Raw genomic sequence first — 21292 nt, forward strand, 5'->3', positions numbered from 1 at the left:
TGGCCTTGTTTAAGTATGACTTAGGCACATCCACCTTCTCTTGTCACTCCTTGGCAAACTTGAATGCCGATGGGCTCTTCCCCGTGTATCCTGTTACCGCAGACTTCGGTTTGTAGCCTCACTTCTTTGGAGATTGTAAGAAAATTGGGCCACATCAAGCAACTTGGCCCAATCTCGCTGGTTGGTACTTTCAAAGTGTCACAAGTAGAGCTCCAACAAGTTGTTGATGCGTTGTCTGCCCATCGGTTTGGGGATGGAAGCTTGTACAGAAGTGTAACGCAAACCCCATCAACTTGAACAACTCTGTCCAAAAATCTCCGTGCAGCGAGGGTCTCGATCACTGATTACCGTTCGTGGCACTCCCCAATGCTTGACGACATGCTTTAGGAATAACCTTGTCGCCTCTTCAGCCGTGCAATCTCATGAATGTCCCATACTATTAACAAAACAGGAATTTCGTGAATGGCTTGAATGATCAATGAGATCAGTCAAGCTCTCTATTTATAATAATAATAATAATAAAAGAGATTACAAAGGGAAACACTGTTCACGTGAACAGTGTCACAACCCAAATTACAATTCTACCCTTGTTCAAAAGTACATAAATAAAGCATAAATAAAATACCAAAAATACCCTTATAATATCGGGTAACACATCTCAACACTCCCCCTCAAGTTGGGGCATAGATATCACACATGCCCAACTTGACTAGACTAGGATAAAACAACTTCCCACTCAACCCTTTGGTGAAGACGTCAACCAGTTGATCTCCAGACTTCACAAAAGGGATACAAATCTGCCCACTCTCTAACTTCTCCTTGATGAAGTGTCTGTCAATCTCCAAATGTTTGGTACGATCATGCTGCACTGGATTGTGGGCAATGCTAATGGCTGCTTTGTTGTCACAGTACAACATCATTGGAAGATGAACAGAACCACGGATATCAAGGAGTAAACTCTGAAGCCACAGTAACTCATATATGCCCTGGGCCATAGCATGGAATTCAGCTTCAGCACTAGATCTTGCCACAACATTTTGCTTTTTACTCCGCCATGTAACCAGATTTCCTCCAACAAAAGTACAATAGCCGGAGGTAGATTTCCTGTCAGGGTTACCACCCCAGTCAACATCTGTGTAAGCCTCAATGCGAAGATGGTCATGAGGAGACAAAAGGATCCCCTTTCCTAGAGCTGACTTCAAGTAATGGAGAATACGAAAAACAGCAGCCATGTGAGTGGAATAAGGATCATGCATGAATTGGCTCACAAGACTCATAGCAATGGCAATATCTGGTCTGGTGTGGGAGAGATAAATCAGCTTGCCCACCAATCGTTGATATCTGCCCTTATCAACAGGTTCACCATCCTTCTCTTGCAGACGGGTAGTAGCTTCCAAGGGAGTGTCATAAGGATGACAACCACGCAAACCAGTCTCTGATATTAAATCTAGAACATATTTTCTTTGGGAGAGAAAGATGCCTTTTGGAGAACGGGCAACTTCAATCCCAAGAAAATATCTTAGCTGTCCTAGATCTTTTATGTCAAATTCCCGTCCCAAGAAAGCCTTCGGGTGAGAAACTTCATCTGTATCATTACCAGTCACAATTATATCATCAACATAAACTATGAGAAGAGTGACCTTTTCTCCCTTTCGCTTGATGAACAGAGTGTGATCAGCATTACTCTGTTTGTATCCACAGGAGACCATGGCTTTATGAAACCTACCAAACCATGCCCGTGGAGATTGCTTCAACCCATAGAGTGCCCTTTTGAGCCTACAAACTTTCCCATAGGTCTTGTCCGAGGAAAAACCCGGAGGAACATCCATATAAACCTCCTCTTCCAACTCCCCATTAAGAAATGCATTTTTTACATCCAACTGCTGTAGGTCCCAGCCAAAGTTGACAGCACAAGACAATAAGACCCGGACAGTGTTCAACTTCGCAACAGGGGCAAATGTCTCCTGGTAGTCGAACCCATAAGTCTGAGTGAAGCCTCTGGCCACAAGCCTGGCTTTATATCTATCCACTGTTCCATCTGGCTTCTGGTTGACAACAAATACCCATTTGCACCCGACTAGTTTCTTACCCGAAGGAAGAACAACTAGCTCCCATGTCTCATTTTTAAGTAAGGCCGTCATTTCTTCCATCATGGCTGCCTTCCACTTTGGATCTGCAATCGCCTCCTGCCATTTCTGAGGAATAGAAACAGAGGAAAGAGAAGAAATAAATGCAATATAGGAAGGAGATAAAGCATCATAGGAAACAACATTGGAGATGGGGTGTTGGGTGCATGACCTAACGCCTTTACGAACAGCGATAGGTAAGTCAAAGGAAGGATCCTTACTAGATGATGTAGCAGGGTCTGGATCTGGATCAAGTGCAGACGATTGTGGAGGTGGTATGGTGGTGGTGGTAGTCTCAACTTGTCTGTGCGCTCCCGCGTATATACCTTATCGACAGTGATTTGGTAGTCTACGCTCCCCCTGAATAGGAGCCTGGTAGTATTGAAGTTACGAGAGGGCTCCCCCGAATAGAAGCGGAAGAATAGCAGACACATCTTCAAAACCACGATCCTGCTCCCCCCGAAGAGGTGTTTGGGAATAATATGACAAGGACTCATGGAAGACAATATCCATGGAGACAAAAGTACGACGAGAAGGTGGATGGTAACACTTGTATCCTTTCTGGGTGGCAGAATAGCACAGAAAAATACACCGAATGCTCCGTGGATCAAATTTCCCATGAGGATGATGATTGCGGACATAGCAAACACAACCAAAAACTTTGGGGGGAACCACAAAGGAGGAGGAACCCTGGAGGAGATCAATGGGGGAACGACCATCAAGGACACAGGTAGGCACACGGTTGATGAGATAAGCAGCGGTAAGAATGGCATCACCCTAGTAGTGAGAAGGAACCTGCCGTGCAAACATAATGGCCCGGGCTACCTCAAGGAGATGTCTATTTTTCCTTTCAGCAACCCCATTCTGGGCAGGTGTGTCAACACAATTGGTCTGATAGACAATACCATGTGCAGCCAAATAAAGTTGGAACTGACCCTCCATGTACTCTCTGCCATTATCACTGCGTAAAATGCGCAAGGTGGCATTGAATTGGGTCTAAACTATACGATGAAATAACTGAAAACAGCGGAATACCTCACTTTTATGGCTCATCATGTACACCCAAGTGACACAAGTATAATAATCAATAAACGAGACAAACCATTGATGACCAGAAAGGGAAGTACAACGGGTAGAGCCCCACACATCAGAATGAACCAAAGCAAAAGGAGACTCACTTCTTTTATTTAATGAAGAATAACTGCAACGAATCTGTTTGGCCAAAACACAAGCCTCACATAAAAACTCATTCCTATTACAATGCTTAATCAAGCGTGGAAACAAAAGAGACAAAGTACTAAGGGATGGATGACCAAGTCGACAGTGTCAGAGATGAAGGTCAAGGGACGAGGTGGATTGTAAATGATGAGCTATAGATGAAGCCGAATGCCAAGTAGAAGGCTGACCCGGGTCAAGTAAGTAGAGACCACCCTGCATCTTACCACCCCCAATCGTGCGCCCCGTCTCCAGATCCTATATGACACAATGAGAAGGGAAAAAAGTCAGTTTGCAGTTCAGATCTCTAGTTAGACTACTAATAGAGAGAAGGTTGGTAGAAAAGGACGGAACATGCAAAACAGATTTTAATGAAAGGGTAGGTGAGCAGGGTATGGAACCCTTCCCATTAATAGGAGAAAGGAAACCATTAGCTACCCGAACACTGTCTTTGCCAGAAGATGGAGAATAAAGATGATATACATGGGAGGAGCCAGTCATGTGGTCAATGGCACCGGAATCTATAATCCAAGGACTGGATACAGCCGATGCACATAGACTACTGACTGGAGTACCTGAGGCAAAATTAGAACCAGGAGGGGCAGCAGGTGCAGATGCCGTAATGGAGGCAGCGGAAGAGGCCTGTAGCATGTGACAGAAAGCTAGGAGCTCATCCTGAGTAAGCCCAATGTCAGATGAAGGGGTAGCAGCAGCAGCAGTAGTAGGAGAATCAGCCATATGAGCCTTGGGCTTAAACTTCCCACGGGCTTTCTTTTCCTCAAAATCAGCAGGCTTCCCATGGAGCTTCCAGCATTGAGCCTTAGTATGATAGAGCCTGTTGCAGTGTTCACACTTGACAGGACCTTTAGGGACAGCAGTACCACCATTAGTAGTGGTAAGAGAAGGAGTACTGGAAGCAACTTGAAAGGCGGATCGATCAACAGTAGAGGAATAAAGCATAGCAGCCCGACGAGATTCCTCATTATGAACCAAGGCAAAGGCTTGCTCTAGGGATGGAAAAGGGCAGTACCCGAATAGGATCAAACTCTATATTTAGTCCAGCCAAAAAATCATAGACACGTATTTTGTCAACGTGTTTGCGATAGGCAGCCAGATCAGTAGCAGTAGAGGGCTGATAGTCGGAGTAATGATCCAATTGCTGCCACATGTTCTTGAGGGCAGCATAGTATTTGGAGACAGAGAGCTCCTATTGGGTAGTGGCATTAGCCTTCTTTCTAATCTCATAGACCTGTGCATCATTCCCCGTGCGACCATAAGTCTCTTTGGCACCATTCCAGATAGTATGGGCTGTGTCCAGTAGAAGAAAATTGTCTGAGATATCCCCTTGCATAGATAGGATCAAGTAGGACATCACCATCGCATCATTAGATAACCACTTGTTTAGCTGAGAACCCTCTTCCACTGGTTTAGTTGTTGTCCCAAGAAGATGGCCAGTGAGGCCACGGCTAGCTACTATCAAATAGGTAGACCGAGACCACTTCAGGTAGTTAGAGCCATCAAGTTTGATTGGGGCAGCAAGGGGAAGAAAATCAGTCCGGGGCTGGCCATCAATGCCAGAAGAGGCCGAAGAAGAATCTGAACCAGTCATTGCAGCAGGTAACCAATCTTCAATGAAGTAGCAAACAGCCAAAAAATATCCAAAAAAAAATTCTGGAATCGACCCCCAATAGAGAGGGCTGTATTGGAGCAAAAAATCTCAGATATATAGGCTGGGAATGATGTCGAATGAAGGCAGCAAGGGTGCCAATCAGATGCAGCAGGAACCAGTAGCCCAACCCCAAGATCGACTAATGTCAGGGTTTTGAAAAAACCCTGAGAAGAGAGATCGATAAGGGGCTGGGGTCTTCAACCAATCTAATGAAGTGAATAGGGGCTGAGAACAATATCAAATAAAGATCCCACAATAGAAGATGCAGCCGAAACAGATGTAGAGGCCTGATCTCCAAAAAAAATAGGAATCTTCAAATCGCAGACAGTTCTTCAGCTCTACTCGATCCAAAAATGAGGCATAAAAAAGGAGGTATGTTGGGGTAGCAGCTAGATCATTACGATCACCTCAGTAGTGCTGCCCTGATGGGAGAAGAAGAAGAACCAAAAGAAAGGAAGAAAGAAGAAGGGAAGAAGCTCGATGAAGGGAAGGAGAAAAGAAAAAAAAATCGAAGGGAGGGAGGTGGGTTTTGAAAACCTAGATCAAAGTGTATTTGGCTCTGATGCCATGTTAACAAAACAGGAATTTCGTGAATGGCTTGAATGATCAATGAGATCAGTCAAGCTCTCTATTTATAATAACAATGATAAAAGAGATTACAAAGGGAAACACTGTTCACGACACTGTTCACGTGAACAGTATCACAGCCCAAATTACAATTCTACCCTTGTTCAAAAGTACATAAATAAAGCATAAATAAAATACCAAAAATACCTTTATAATATCGGGTAACACATCTCAACACATACTTAGAAAACTGATCCACAACCACCATGATTGACCCACATCCTTCTGACTTGGGTAGGGCACTAATGAAGTCCATAGAGATACTCTCCCATGGCCTCTCTAGTATGGGAAGTGGCTCTAGCAATCCCCTGGGTGGTTGTTTCTCCACCTTGTCTTGCTTGCATACAAAACAAGACAAGGTGGAGCAACACCTTGTCGATTGTGGCCCTCCCCAATGCTTGACGACATGCTTTAGGAATAACCTTACCGCCTCTTCACAATCTCTTGGTGCAGCCATGAATGTGCCATACTTAGGAAACCGATCCACAACCACCATGATTGACCCACACCCCTCTAACTTGGGTAGGGCACTAATGAAGTCCATAGAGACACTCTCCCATGGCCTCTCTGGTATGAGAAGTGGCTCTAGCATTCCCTTGGGTGGTTGTTGCTCCACCTTGTCTTGTTGGCATACAAGACGAGTTCTCATATATGCCTCGACGTCATCCCTCATCTGAGACCAATAGTATGCCGCTTCTAACAATGCTCGAGTGTGGCGCTGCCCTGGGTTACCAGCCCATTTGGTGTCGTGGCATTCCCGGATGAGATTTCTCCTTAGGTTACTCTACTTAGGCATGTAGAGTCCTCTTCTTGGCATAAAGCAAACCATCTTGCTCCCACCTCCGTGTCTTGCCCTCTTTGGCAAGGGCAAGCAAGCTCTTAGCCACTGGGTCATGTTGTAGGCCTTCTTTGATAGTGTCAAGGAATTGCCCCTCCAGTTGGCTAAGAGATGCTGGCTCATTAAGAACTTTTAAGACTTGCCATGTACAGTAAAGTTTTCAAAAAAAAAAAACAAATTGGAAAATTTTTAGCTAATACCAATAATAATGGTGTAACCCAATAAATGACTTACTAAATATAGTAACAAAAATTTCAACTAAACTCTTTACACTTGCGTAGAGAGAAAATGGGAGAAAAAAAAATTCCCTTTTCAACTACTAACCAAAATGTTAAAATCTTTTTTGGTGCAATAACTCTTTTCTTTATGAAACAGTTTAAAAATTCTTGATTCAACCAAGCGAAAGTAAATCATGAGAATTGATTCTGATAAGAAGTTGAATGAAGACATAATTACCTTTGCATTTGTCGATCCACTAATGAACCACAATAGTTCTTCAACAACACCTCGCCAAAAGACTTTCTGCAAAATCAAAAGATTACCATAGGTGATATTCTAAAAATTGAAGTGAATTAATTCTGTATCATAAATGATGAAGGCTCATTAAATGACCAGAAAAAAAGGTGGATATACGAATGATCTTATGATGGGATGCAGATCACATGGGATTAGAGCTACCACTAGATCAGATCAGACATATCGAGATCCAATCCACTCAAATCACTAATCATCCATCATTAATGCAATATTGTTGAAACATCAGCTAGTGACAAACTTTGTTGTTTATAGACATAAAACAACTAAGGTAGTCGTATGTAACACAGCTTTGCCCACTGGTTATAGATGTTTAATTGCCAATTAATATCAAGACATATTATCAACCAACTAGGTTGACTATTTTGCATTTGCTTTTTAATTGAGATAGTAATTCGATATTGTGAGCATATATATGCAGTTCATCTGTCTGAGTATCTTGCATATGATATCATTGAGTATCTCGCACAGGCATTTCAGTTGAGGCATTAACTATAATTTCCATATTTCACAACATTTTCTATTCAATATACAATTGTGTGGAGAGAGAAAATAAAAAGGTTTTAGGGCACGTCATATGATTTCATATTTATCTGTAGCTTCATATGAGTTTATCACATAATATCATAATCGTTAGTTGCTAAGGCGATAGTTAGTCCTCAACTGGAAACAGAAAATTATTAGTAACTGACTGACGTCAATTAATACTTCATAACAACCACCAGCTTCCCCAACGAGAAGACCGAGAGATAGGATCTCACCAGTCTATCACTAACCTCCCATACGAATCAGGCAGTGATGAAACGCCGGAATCAACCTAGGTAAGCCTCCTCTAGTTAGGGGTATCGGATGAGGCAAAGGCATATCCTTATCAAAGCTGCCCATCCGTACTCGCATTAAAGCCATAGTTCAAAAACTCGGCGAGATCTCGACCGTCGAGACGAGATTGCATACGAGATCACAAACTTACATAGTTTCGGTCGAGTTAACTGAAATTTCGGCGAGATCTCGAAAATCTCGGTGAAATCTCAAAATTTTCAGATATCTCGACCTGCTCAAGAAGAAACTACTCTCATTTTCTCGAACATTATGACGTGGGATTTATATGTGATGAATTTCATGAATAATGGATTATGAACAATGTGCCCACAGCAGATCATCCAATAAAGGATATAAAATCCTAGACAAATCACAGGTGCAACATATGCATAATGAACCTGGACACTTTAATGTATCCGGGTCCGAGTCATGGGTCAATGGGTAATCCGTGAACATTCAACACTCCCCCTCAAGTTGCTGCATATATATCATGCATGTCCAACTTGCTAATTACAGAAGAAAAAGGCTTCTAATAAAGACTTTTAGTAAGGACATCTATTAGTTGATCACTGGACTGGACAAATGGAACACATACAACTCCTTGCTCCAGCTTATCCTTGATGAAGTGCCTATCAACCTCCACATGTTTGGTATGGTCATGCTGGACTGGGTTGTGTGCTATACTAATGGCAGATTTGCTCTCACAGTAGAGACACATGGGAAGAGTTGTGGGAAGGTATAGGTCCTGTAGAAGACCTTTTAACTGTTGATATATGGGCCACGGTATTCTGGACATTTTTTCCTCATTATTTCATTGTTTTATGTATGTGGTTTAGTCCCACATCGCCTATGTACAGTTTTTATTCTTTTCTATTCATTATAAATATATGGCTTGGGGTCTGCCTTAGACATCCAAGCATCGAGTTCTAAATCTGGTCCTCTTAACATGGTATCAGAGCTGGATTAGAACTCAGATTGCAATTCACGATCTCCTTCCTTCTCTAATTCTCGATCTTTCTCCCTTTCTCTTCTCTTTTCTTCTCTTCTTCTCTTCTTCCCTTTGTTTCGTTTTGTTCTTCTCTGTCCCATAGGGCAGCACTGATGAGGTGATCAGTTGATCCAGCTGCTGCCCTCCTTTACCTCATCCCATGATATGAAGATTTGATCGATTGGGTGCTGCTCTCTCTTTGCTGCGAATATTGAAGACTTCAGCCTTCGTTGGACAGAAACCCTCTATACAACAAGGGATTTGTTCACTATATTGGAGCTCCAGACTTGCAGAAATTTATTATTCCAGCACCTACAGCCTCTCAAGGTCGATATTTTTTCCAGATTTCAGGGTTTTTCAAAACCCTGACAATAGTCGACATTGGGGTTTTATATATCAGTTGATTCTGAATTTTTGAGGAGTGATTCTCCTCTGGCCTAGACTGATTCGACTGCAATTTCAGCCTCAATCCACTCACTGGTTGGGCATCTTCTCCTCTTATCGATTTTAGCACTTTCAGGGTTTTGTTCAAAACCCTGCAAAAATCGATCTCAAGGTTTCCTCTGTCTGGTATTGCTGATTTTTGGAGATATTTATTCCTTCATTATTAGAAGGCTTTCATCATTGTTGCAGCCTTTATCGTGGAGATTTTCTTGGGTTTCTCTTCACAACAGCCCTTATCTGCGATTTGGAATTCTTCACTGTCGTCATGGGTGACTTTGTGGATTCGACTGCTACTTCTGTGGGTGATGGAAACAACAAACCAGATTACCTTACTTTTTCCCCTAACCCAATCAAGTTGGATAGCACAAATTACCTGCTTTGGTCTAGATCTGCCTCCTTTGCCATTGTAGGCCGTGGCCTTACTGGTCATATTAGGGGAACCACTGCTATGCCTACTGAGGTTGGAGCTGCTCAGGACAAGTGGCTTGCCAACAATGGAGTTCTTATGTCCTATCTGATCGGTTCTATGACTATAGAGCTACAGCACAATTTTCTTCTCCTTAACACAGCCGCGGAAATTTGGGCTGCTTGCAAGGAGACTTATGGACAGGTTGGCAATGATGCCCAGGTCTATGAAATCAGGAAGAAGGTCCTTCACACTACTCAGGGAGAGTTGACAGTCTCCAAATATTATGCTACCTTGCGCAGCCTTTGGCAACAACTGGACCATTTCTCTGACGTTCACCCGAGTACAGCTACTGATGTTGCCTCCTATAAGAAGCATGTGGACAAGATTAGGGTCTACGATTTTCTGGCTGGCTTAAATGTGGAGTATGATCAGATTCATGTTCAAGTGTTGGGCCATAAGCCTTTTCCCACACTTGAACAATCTTAAGCCTTGGTGTCCTCTGAAGAGAACCATCAGGCTGCCATGTTGCATCCTCCTATTACTGACAGATCAGCTCTCAAGGCTGCTGCCCCTGCTATTCCTGCACCTAGTAGCACTGCTTCTCTTGGTGATTCTACCACAGGGAATGTCGTTTGTGAGCACTGTCACAAACCCTATCACACCAAGGAGAAGTGCTGGAAACTTCATGGGACACCGGCTGACTTTGAAGCAAAAAGGGTTGCCAAGACAAAGACAAAGCAAAAGCCCAAGGCCCATCAGTCTAAAAGTATTACTGCAGCCCCGGCTACTGACACTGGTCTATCCCAGGATGATCTACAGGCATTCCTACGTATGCTCCGGTCTTCCGCTGCTGCTGCCTCTACTACATCAGCTCCTACCGGTTCTTCTGCTCCTTCAGGTTCACACTTTGCCCGGTCAGGCATTGCATTTGGAGGTCATTGTGCTTCTGTAGCTTCCCATCCTTGGATCATCGATTCTGGAGCTACAAATCATATGACCGGTTCTTCTAGCTTGTTTTATAGATATTCCCCCACGTCTGGGAAGGACAAGGTCAAGGTGGCTGATGGTTCCCTTTCTGCCATCTCTGGAAAAGGAATCATCAACTGCACTTCTTCTCTTCCCTTGTCCTCTGTTTTACACATTCCTAACTTTAATACGAACCTTCTTTCTATTAGTAGTATTACTCGTGATCTTAACTGCAAAGTCACATTTTTTCCTTCTCATTGTGTGTTTCAAGATCTGGAGTCTGGGAAGACGATTGGATTGGGTAAAGTGCACAGTGGGCTGTACCTGCTTGATGACGGTCGCTTCTCTCTACCACCATTACATTCTCCATCACACCAGAACTCCATGGTCTCTTCTGAACTCTACCAGTGGCACTCTAGGTTAGGTCACCCCCCTTTAGGGATTTTAGCTCATTTATTTCCTAGTTTGGTCACCCTTCGTACTAAGGATGACTTTTTTTGTGAGACTTATGTTCTGGCCAAACAGACACATTCAAATTATCCTCTTTCAAATAAAAGTTCTTTTTGTTTTAATTTGGTGCATTCTGATGTTTGGGGCCCTAGTCGTAAACCTTCTATTTCTGGCCATCGTTGGTTTGTCTCTTTCATTGATTGTCATTCTCGGCATACCTGGGTATATCTTTTGCACACAAAAAATCAAGTTTTTTCATGTTTTAAAAATGATACAAACTCAGTTCCAGGCTACTCTCAAAGTCATAAGAAGTGACAATGGAACTGAGTATACAGAGTCCCAATTTCAAAAATATTTGGCTGACCATGGCATACTTCATCAAACTAGTTGTGTTGATACCCCTGCCCAGAATGGTGTGGCAGAACGGAAGAATCGACACTTGTTAGAGATGGCCAGGGCTTTGATGTTTACGAGGAATGTCCCATCTCAATATTGGGGGGATGCGGTACTCACTGCAGCCTATCTCATCAATCGGCTGCCTTCTCGGGTCCTTAATTCACGCAGCCCCTCTGATGTTTTAGTGGAAAATTCCTCCTTTATTATGCCCCCCAAGGTGTTTGGTTGTGTGTGTTATGCTAGGGATACTAGATCTCCTGGCAAGCTTGAACCTCAGGGACTTCGTTGTATTTTCTTGGGTTATTCTCCAACCCAGAAAGGTTACAAGTGTTACCATCCCCCTTCCTGCTGTACCATGGTTAGTATGGATGTTATTTTCCATGAGTTTCCTACTATTCTTCGCCACCTCTTCAGGGGGAGAGTTCTAGTGAAGATGTGCTTTTTGAGATTCCTCTACAAGAGGTTCCTCATGTTGCTGTCCAGCCTACATTGCCACCACCCACGGCTGCTGTCCAGCCACCCACGGCTACTGCCCAGCCTACTTTGGATGCCCAACTTCCTCTGGCTGTTCCTCCTCCTCTGGTTGTTCCTCCCTCACCTGATGGGAATCCTATACAGGGGGAGACCATAGAAAATGGTGTTGTTAATGTTCCTATCCAGGGGGAGCTGACTCCTGTCCAGAGGACTATTGGTGAATTTCAGAAGAGAATCGACGACAACTCTAACATCATCACCTATACAAGGGGCAGATCCAACAGAGGGCAGTTGCGACCCACTGTAGCACCAGTACCCATCCAATTGCCGGCTCCAGACCCGGGACCTTCAGGTCCTGGTAATCTCTCTCCTTCCGACCTACCTATTGCTCATCGCAAAGGTACTAGGACTTGCATTTTACATCCCATCTCTCGCTTTGTTTCGTATAGTTCTCTTTCTCCTTCTTTCCGTGCTTTTGTAGCCTCTCTTTCTTCTGTCTCTATTCCTAAAAATTGGCAGGAAGCATATACAAATGGAAAGTAGAAGGCTGTAATGTTGGAAGAAATGAGAGCACTACACAAAAATAACACGTGGGATCTTGTGACTCTTCCTCCAGGGAAAAAACCATTGGGATGTAAATGGGTCTTCGTGGTCAAACAGAAGGCTGATGGTTCAGTGGATCAGTATAAGGCGCGTCTGGTTGCAAAGGAGTTTACTCAGACTTATGGAGTTGACTATTAGGAGACCTGTGCACCAGTGGTAAAGCTCAACACTGTCAGGGTGCTGTTATCTTATGCTGCAAATCTTGGGTGGGATCTTCAGCAGCTAGATGTGAAGAATGCCTTCCTCCATGGGGAGCTTGAGGAGGAGGTATACATGGACATTCCAGCAGGCTTCTCTGATGACAGGACTAGGGGCAGAGATTGCAAGTTGAAACGTGCTCTCTACGGGTTGAAGCAGTCACCTAGGGCTTGGTTCGGCAGGTTTCTATAAGGCTATGGTTACTGATGAGGTTATAAGCGGAGCAATGCTGATCACACCTTGTTCATCGAGGCGATTTGGTGACAAGGTTACTCTTCTCATAGCCTATGTGGATGATATCGTGGTATTGGTAATGATGATCTTGCTTATCAGGATTTAAAGCTTCTCCTTGGCCGTGAGTTTGATGTTAAAGATCTAGGTTCTCTAAAATATTTTCTAGGGATAGAAGTTGCTCGCTCTTCAAAGGGCATCTTTCTTTCTCAAAGAAAATATGTCCTCGATCTATTGACTGAGACAGGGTTGCTAGGTTGTCATCCCTCAGATACTCCTATGGATGCTACTGCAAAACTTGGGGAGAAAGAGGGTGAACCTGTTGACAAAGGAGGTTATCAGCGGTTAGTGGGCAAACTTATCTACCTTTCCCACACCAGACCTGACATAGCGGTTGCTATAAGTATGGTGAGCCAGTTTATGCATGATCCCTATTCCTCTCATATGGATGCAGTCCGTCGTATTTTGAGGTATTTGAAGTCTGCTACAGGAAAGGGAATTCTCTTATCTCCCAATGGTCACCTCAAGATTGAAGCTTATATTGATGCCGACCGGCCTTGTACCTCTCAACAGACCCATATGCCTTCTACTTAATGGCAAAGACCCATTTGCAGCCAACCGATTTCTTCCCAGGTGGAAGAGATGTCAATTCCCAGGTTTTGTTCTTTCCCAGAGCATCCATCTCCTCATTCATTGCTTCTTTCCATTTCTGTTCGGCAATAGCCTCCTGCCAAGAGTTAGGAATAGAAACAGAGGATAGGGAGGAAACAAATGCTTGAAAGGAAGGAGATAGAGAATCATAAGACACAAAATTAGAGATGGGATGTTGAGTACAACTCCTTTTAGATTTCCTAATAGCAATAGGTAAATCAAGACTAGGATCATAGACAGGCTTACCAGAGTTTGGAGCAGGTTGAGTAGAACTTTGGAGCCAGTAGTACAGATGGAGGTGGGTCAACGGTGGTAGTCTTCTTGTGCCATGCTCCTCTGGCAAATGTTTCATTGAAGGAAGGATATTTTCCTGTCTCCCTTTGAACAATAGGCTGCTCCTGAAGCTCCCCCTTATCTTGTTTTAGTCCAGTGATCCCTTCTTGAAGCTCTATTTTTGTAGATGACTCTTCAATAGTTGGAATCTCAACCTCCAATGGCTCAATGAGAGGAGACACCTCTTCACTCCTAGGCTCCCCCTGAAGAGGTGTAGTGGGTGAAAAATAGGCCTCAGATTCACGGAAAACAACATCCATTGTAACAAGCATCCGCCGTGTGGGGGGATGGTAGCACTTATAGCCCTTCTGAGTGGCAGAATACCCTAAGAAAACATACCGTAGACCTTGAGAATCAAGTTTACCATTGTGATGATGATTGCGTGCAAAAACAACACACCCAAACACCTTTGGAGGTACAACACAGGTTGAATTACCCAGAAGGACTTCAAGAGGGCAGCGAGCATCCAAGACCCGAGTAGGTAGTCGATTAATGAGATGGGAGGCAGCAAGCACAACATCTCCCCAAAACCATGGAGGGACATTCATGGTAAAAATGAGGGAGCGAGCAACCTCCAACAGATGGCAGTTTTTTCGCTCAACAACACCATTTTGGGCCGGTGTGTCAACACACGAGGTCTGATGTATAATCCCATGAGTGTCAAAGTAGGTCCAAAGACGGCCATCCATGTACTCCTTCCCATTGTCAGTGCGGGCAATCTTTACTCGGGTAGCAAATTGATTTTCCACCATTTTATGAAATAATTGGAAGCAAGTAATTACATCACTCTTCTGATTCATCAAATAAACCCATGTAGTCCGACTAAAGCAATCAATGAAAGTAATAAACCAACGAAACTCAAATGTTGACACACAACGGGCAGGGCCCCACATATCCGAATGAATCAAACCAAAAGGAACTAAACTTCTTTTGTCAGAAATAGGAAAAGTAGCGCTAGTTTGTTTAGCAAATATGCAAGCATCACAACTAATATCGTTCGGATTACATCTTTTAACCAAAGAGGGAAAGAAAGTAGTTAAAACCCCAAGAGAGGGATGGCCAAGACGTCGATGCCATTTATTAAGTTCATCAAGGGCAGAATCTGGAGTGCCAAAAGGAGAGCCGTGTGAAGCCAAAGCAGAATTTGCAGAAGAGGATCCGTCAAGCACATAGAGACCACCAACCACCTTACCACTACCAATCGTATGTCCCGAGTCCAAGTCCTGAAATAGGCAATGAGAAGGAAAGAAGGTTACTTTGCAGTTCAAGTCCCGGGTGAGACTACTAATGGACAACAGATTAGTAGAAAATTTCAGGACATGTAAAACAGAAATATGCATAGAAGGTAAGAACTGTACAGTCCTTTTTCCAGAAATAGGAGAAAAGGATCCATCAGCAACACGAACTTTGGAATTACCAGATAAAGGAGAATAAGTTAAAAAAATTGGAAGGAGAACCTGCCATGTGATCTGTTGCTCCAAAGTCAATTACCCAAAAAGTAGAATCGACGGAGAAACAAGTACCACTAAAAGAAATACCTGAACCAGAATTTTCGGGCATGGAAATGGCAGAGGCAGCCATAGAAGAAGTAGAGGAAGCATTAGTGTCCAGTCGGCTCATCAAAGTACGAAGGTGCAGCATCTTCTCCTGGGAAAGAGGCTCGGTCTGATCAGAAAAGTGATCATCAGAAACAACTTGGTTTACCTGGGCAGAACGGTTTGAACCACGTCCCCGGGTATTGGCAGGACGCCCATGAAGCTTCCAGCAACTGTCCTTGGTATGACGTTCCCTATCATAGTAGTCACACTTGACCAGAAGGCGATCATTGCTCATACAATCAGTCCCAGTACCACAGGCAGAATTCCCTCGGGCACCAGACTGAGAACCAGAAAGAAGAGCATATCGTTCTTGGATAACAGGCTGAATCATTGTTGTCCGACGATCATCTTCAGCAGCAACCAGAGAATATGCTTGTTCAAGAGAGGGAAGAGGATCTCGATTTAGGACGGAGGCCCAGATCTGATCAAACTCAATGTTGAGACCAGCCAGAAAATCTAAAACGCGCAAGTCCTCCTCCCATTTTTTGAAAAGCAGTAGTATCCGCATCACAAGTAGCAATAAAGGTCCCATAAAAGTCTAGTTGTCGCCACATGGTACACAACATGGAATAATACTGGGAAAGAGTCAACTCTAATTGCTTGGTCTGAAGGATTTTTTGGCGAAGCTCATACCTAGCAGCAGCATTGCCAATCTTAGAGTAAGTGTACTTGGCTGTTTTCCAAATCTTCGCAGCCGTATCAAGAAGAAGATAACGCCCGACGATTTCTTGTTCCATAGAGTTCACCAAATAGGACATGACAAGAAAGTTAGACGTTACCCACTTGTCCTGGGCAGCACTAACATCACTTGGTTTGGCTATCGATCCAGTAATATAGCCAGAAAGGCCACGGGAACCGATAGCGAATAGGCAGGAGCGAGACCACAATAAGTAATTGCTACCATTTAATTTAATGGAGCTGGTTTGGAATGGAAGGAAATCACGCTGAGTCGTGCCTTCATATCCAGATGTAGCAGTGGTAATGTCAAAATCTCCTGGCATGATGGCTGGTTGAAGAAACTCGAACAATAAATCACCAGGAAGGGTAAAAAAACTTCCGGACAGATGCTTAAAGCATATGGATCAAAAACACCCCTTGGTGGGAGTCAACTCACCACCAAGGGTGAAAAAGGGGAGGCGGTAATAGAAAAGGGTGGAGAAACCCTTCCGCGAGAAAAGAAGATGGGGCGGAAGGGCTTAGGAAGGCGGAAAAAAGGAGGGGAGGGGCTGGCGGAAGGGCTGAAGGTGGTGGTGTGGCGGAAGGTGGAAGGGAGGCGGAAAGTGGTGGTTGGCGGTGGCTAGGGCACAATTGTGAGAAAGAGGAGAGGAGAAAATAGAAAAAAACCCAACTCCAGGATTCCCGCTCTGATACCATGATGAATTTCATGAATAATGGCTTATGAACAATGTGCCCAAAACCTCTTTATTTATAATCATATATCATTTCAATAAAGGAAATAAAATCCTAGTCAAATCACATGTGCAACATGTGCATAATGAACCTGGACACTTTAATGTATTCGGGTCCAGGTCACAGGTCAACGGGTAATCCGTGAACATTCAACAATATGTCATGTAGACGAAGGACAATGCACGTCAGCTCCATCGGACCATGAGTGGACTTGATCCTGCACGTCATAGTTCATATCAGTAGACAGTCATAGACTCATAGTATTCCATTGTTGGGACATGGAATCATAGTACTAAAACTCGCGAAATCTCGATCGAGATTTCAGAAATTTCGAAAATCTCGAGGTGGTCGAGACGAAACATGACTTCGAATAAAAAAAAATACAAAATCTCGATCGAGATTGCATTTCGCGATATCTCGAGATAAATTCTATATCTCGCGAGATATCAAAATATTCCTCAAATCCACTTCATATAAATGACCAAAACTCGTCAGAGACTATACAAGCTCTGAAATTTTGTTGTTTTTGGCTTTTTACATGGCCACTGTGGATGACTACACTCGTTTCTTCTCCCAGACTATGACATGGCATTCATTTGTCCTATAATCGGAGAGCAATACACGTCGGCTCCATCGGACTATGAGTGGGTTGATCCTGGACGGCGGAGTAGTTATTATTAGCAAATTTGTAAACATTTGAGTCACTTGATGAATGATGACTACTTGACTTGTATTGGACTATTGGAGATATTGTCATTTTGAATTTTTGATAGCATCTTCTTAACTCTTAAGTTGTTAACTTGTTATTGACTTAATGTCTTATGTAATTAATATTATGACTTATGACTTATGACTGTTATGAGTCATTCACTTTATGTTTCCAACTTCCAAGTCAATTTACTTGTTTAATGTACAATGTGTATGTGTAATTAACTAAGTTATACATTAGGGATCAACCGTACATTTCCAATCAATGGTGTAAATCCAAAACACCATTTTGGGTGACTATTTTTGCAATTTGAACATTTAAATGTGTTTATATAGCCTAAAATAGGGTTTCCATGAAGTTTCAGGCCTTAACTTAGCCGAAAACCCACTCAAATGACCTGCCGAAACATACTAGAAAAAAAACAAAATTTCAACCGAAATATCCAAAATTTCGGATATTTCAGTCAGCCCGAAACACCAAAACGAAACAAGTTTTCAAACTATGCATGGAATACTAGGGTGTCTAAAACAAATGTATTGTTCATTGTACTTGGGTGTCTATGCAATATGCATTGTTTACTGTATTTTGTAGTCTCTACTTTAAGTCTTTAACTATTTCTTAAATAATTATTTAATATTATGTGTCTTCATCCATTATTGCATAATTTACTTGTTTTATTTTGCCAATTATGTCTCATACATTGAAACAATGTGTAGAATAGGCAATATTACATAAGGGTTCGACGTTTGCTACCAACCAAGGGTGCAAATCCAAAACACAAAATTGGGTTTTTTTTTTTTAATTTGAAGATTTAAATATGCTTATTAAGCCTAAAACAAGCTTCCCCTAAAGTTTCGGAGCCAACAATGGTCATTTGCCCACCGAAACATCAAACTAAAACAAAACAAAAATGCACTCTCGCCAAGATCTCGGTTGTCTCGACATTCGAGACGAGTTTTTAAATATAAGACAGTTGAAAGCAATCCTGCTTTCTATGAGATCATCCTAATCCACCTTGCCACAATGTATATCCCTCTCTGCATGGTCAACCAAGTTGGGTACAGAGGGAAACGAACAGAAAACATCACAGCAGATATTAATACTTCAATAAAATATATTGCAAGTCAGACAGCAGAACATTGAAAAGAATTGATACCTTAGTTGTAAGAAGTGGAAATGATTTGCGTAGATTAAACCGCATCTGGAAGGGAACAGAAAGGAACAAAAAAGCTAAATGAAACTGTTGGATAGATAATATGCACAACGTGGAAAATCAGTAGAAGGCTAGAGGCAAAACGGAAGAGAGATAGACAATGTAATCTAAGAATGGTATTATTACCTGGCAACCAAATTGTGAAAGGGTACCAGTCCCCGTCCTGTCACCCTTCTGATTTCCATTTGAGATTATATCTTGAACGAGTCTGTGATACAAGTACTCCTGATGCCTCTCAAAAATAATCTTGGGAAGAAAATTGAATTTATCTACCTCAAACTTAGTGTTGTCAGAACTACTATCAAATGTCACCCCATTGCTTAGAGCTGCAGAAGTCCTCACACGAACATAAGTTACAAAAGAATACCGAATGTTGTTCTCTACCAATGGGAAGGATGAGTACCATGGCTGAAACACTGAGTCGTCGATTGGAGGAATGAAAGCATCACAGTCAAAGTTTGTCTCAATTTCTGTAAAATGGATTGCTTCACATCCAGGCGAATTGAGAGCTTCCCTGCAGTCAATATCATCATGATCACTCTAGAAAGATAAAGACCATATTCTCTAAAAACAATGTATCCACCAATAGATCAATTGATCAAACCAATGAGCATCAAAGTACTAACTTAAATATCTGGCCACCTCCTATAAGAAAAACTCTCTCTATCGACAGACAATAAGGAGATGCTGCAAGCAATTCCAAAGCTGAAGCCATGCTTCCACATATGATAACATTCTCAGCAGTTGCAATATCAAAACTCCCAGAATGAGTCAGCACAATATTCAGGCGACCAGGTAGAGGTCGATGTTCAAGGGGAATACTTTCCCAAGTTTTCCTACCCATTATCACTGCATTTCTTTTCAGAGGATCTGATGTGGTTATTGTGACCTCCTTGAAAAATTTAAGATCAGAAGGCATCCTCCAAGGCAATTTTCCATCCTTCCCAATACCCATACTTTGAGTTGCAGCTACAACAACTTGGTAAGTCCTTTGAGGATCAAAATTCAAAATTGTGTCCCCATTTGGAAGCCCCTTGATGGTGTCACCAGCCATAACTGAAAATCTAACAAGAAATCTATGCCTTGCAATCAAGTTCAAAGCTCCAAATGCAGGTGAAGATGACTCAGAAACGATCCCCAACAGACCACTTCTGTGAAAATAGGATACAGCCTGAAATCAGTAAAGGGATCAGATTGCATCAATTCCAATTAAGAGAGGAATGATAACTCTAAAATGCATACAAATATGGGGAAAGAGAAAAGGGCAACGTGCCTAGAAATAGAAACATAATTATAATCATTCACTCCTAATAAATGTGTGGACGGGTGATCCAGAAAGCTTCTACACAAATTATGTTCCAGAAAGACAAATATATCAATTTAAGCATCTATTTATTTGCTGGAGTCTAACGGACCCACTCAATTTTTAAAACAAGATTATTATTCCCTTGTAAATCAAAACCAATGGTGCTTTAAATGACTGATAAAGAGCACCAAGAATGCTAACAAACTCCAAAACTTCCAAAGGCATGGACATGCTCTAGGATTTAATTTCCTCCATGACCTCTTCTTTGGATAATAGGAACAAACCCTCAAGTACATATACCATAAGGGATAGTTGTATTACACCCTAATATGTTTGACTAAGTTCTACTCCCCAAAATTATCTTAAAATAAACATAAGGCATGTGTAATCTGTGAGACTGTGACTGCTTCCTCACCTTAATCAATAAGTCATTTGGAATTCATGTTACTATTTCTTTTAATTCCCATAGATTTTACATTTTAATATAAAAATAATATTATGATAATAAGCCGACATTCACCAACTTTTGTTTTGATAGATTCCTTTTTACCAACTTTATTGGATTGAACCAAAGTCAAACTTACAGTCCAGCTTCCTCCAAAGAGTTTGTATTGCAGTAAATCGAACACATAATTTATCTGAGTTTGCAAAAGGGATAAGAGCTAGAACAACCTTGTCTAATAGGAAACTATAGCCCAGGAATTCATAAAATACAACGTTACCTGGAACGGTATCTTCAAACCAACTGTGAACAAAAAAGAAAGGACCTAATTTTAAAAAGACTCACAATATATTCCGAAGATATGTATTCTTGCAAGTCTTTAACCTGATATGGCCATGCACAATTCAACTCAGTAATCAGATTTGAATAGTAAACACCAATCAGCAGTGTTTTTGAATGTTTGGAGCCTGGGAAACCCGATTTTTAGTCAGGCATGTCACTGAATCAAGTTGCATTCTAAGCTAAACCTCAGTGATGAGTAATGAACTGAGATAAGCTAAGAAAATGACGAAGTCTGGACCAAGTCAGATCAAGTTTTGCGTGAATGATTCCTTAACTCAGAGAAAGTGATGCAGAGCTGAAG

General features: G+C 42.3%; 1 protein-coding gene across 2 annotated transcripts in view; it reads right to left on the reverse strand.

Annotated features, from left to right (window-relative positions):
• The window catches only part of LOC122660413 (bifunctional dihydrofolate reductase-thymidylate synthase-like), a 55800-nt gene that overhangs the window by 6266 nt on the left and 28242 nt on the right, over positions 1 to 21292 (reverse strand). For both annotated transcript variants that reach the window (XM_043855715.1, XM_043855716.1), the window contains exons 3-6: positions 19528 to 20072; positions 19028 to 19415; positions 18845 to 18889; positions 6932 to 6997 (exon numbers count right to left, since the gene is read on the reverse strand). In XM_043855715.1, the coding sequence (XP_043711650.1) occupies positions 6932 to 6997; positions 18845 to 18889; positions 19028 to 19415; positions 19528 to 20072 (1044 nt within the window). The remainder of the gene's footprint in view (positions 1 to 6931; positions 6998 to 18844; positions 18890 to 19027; positions 19416 to 19527; positions 20073 to 21292) is intronic.

Source organism: Telopea speciosissima, chromosome 4 (genome assembly GCF_018873765.1).
Source record: "Telopea speciosissima isolate NSW1024214 ecotype Mountain lineage chromosome 4, Tspe_v1, whole genome shotgun sequence".
NCBI classification, from domain to species: Eukaryota; Viridiplantae; Streptophyta; class Magnoliopsida; order Proteales; family Proteaceae; genus Telopea; species Telopea speciosissima.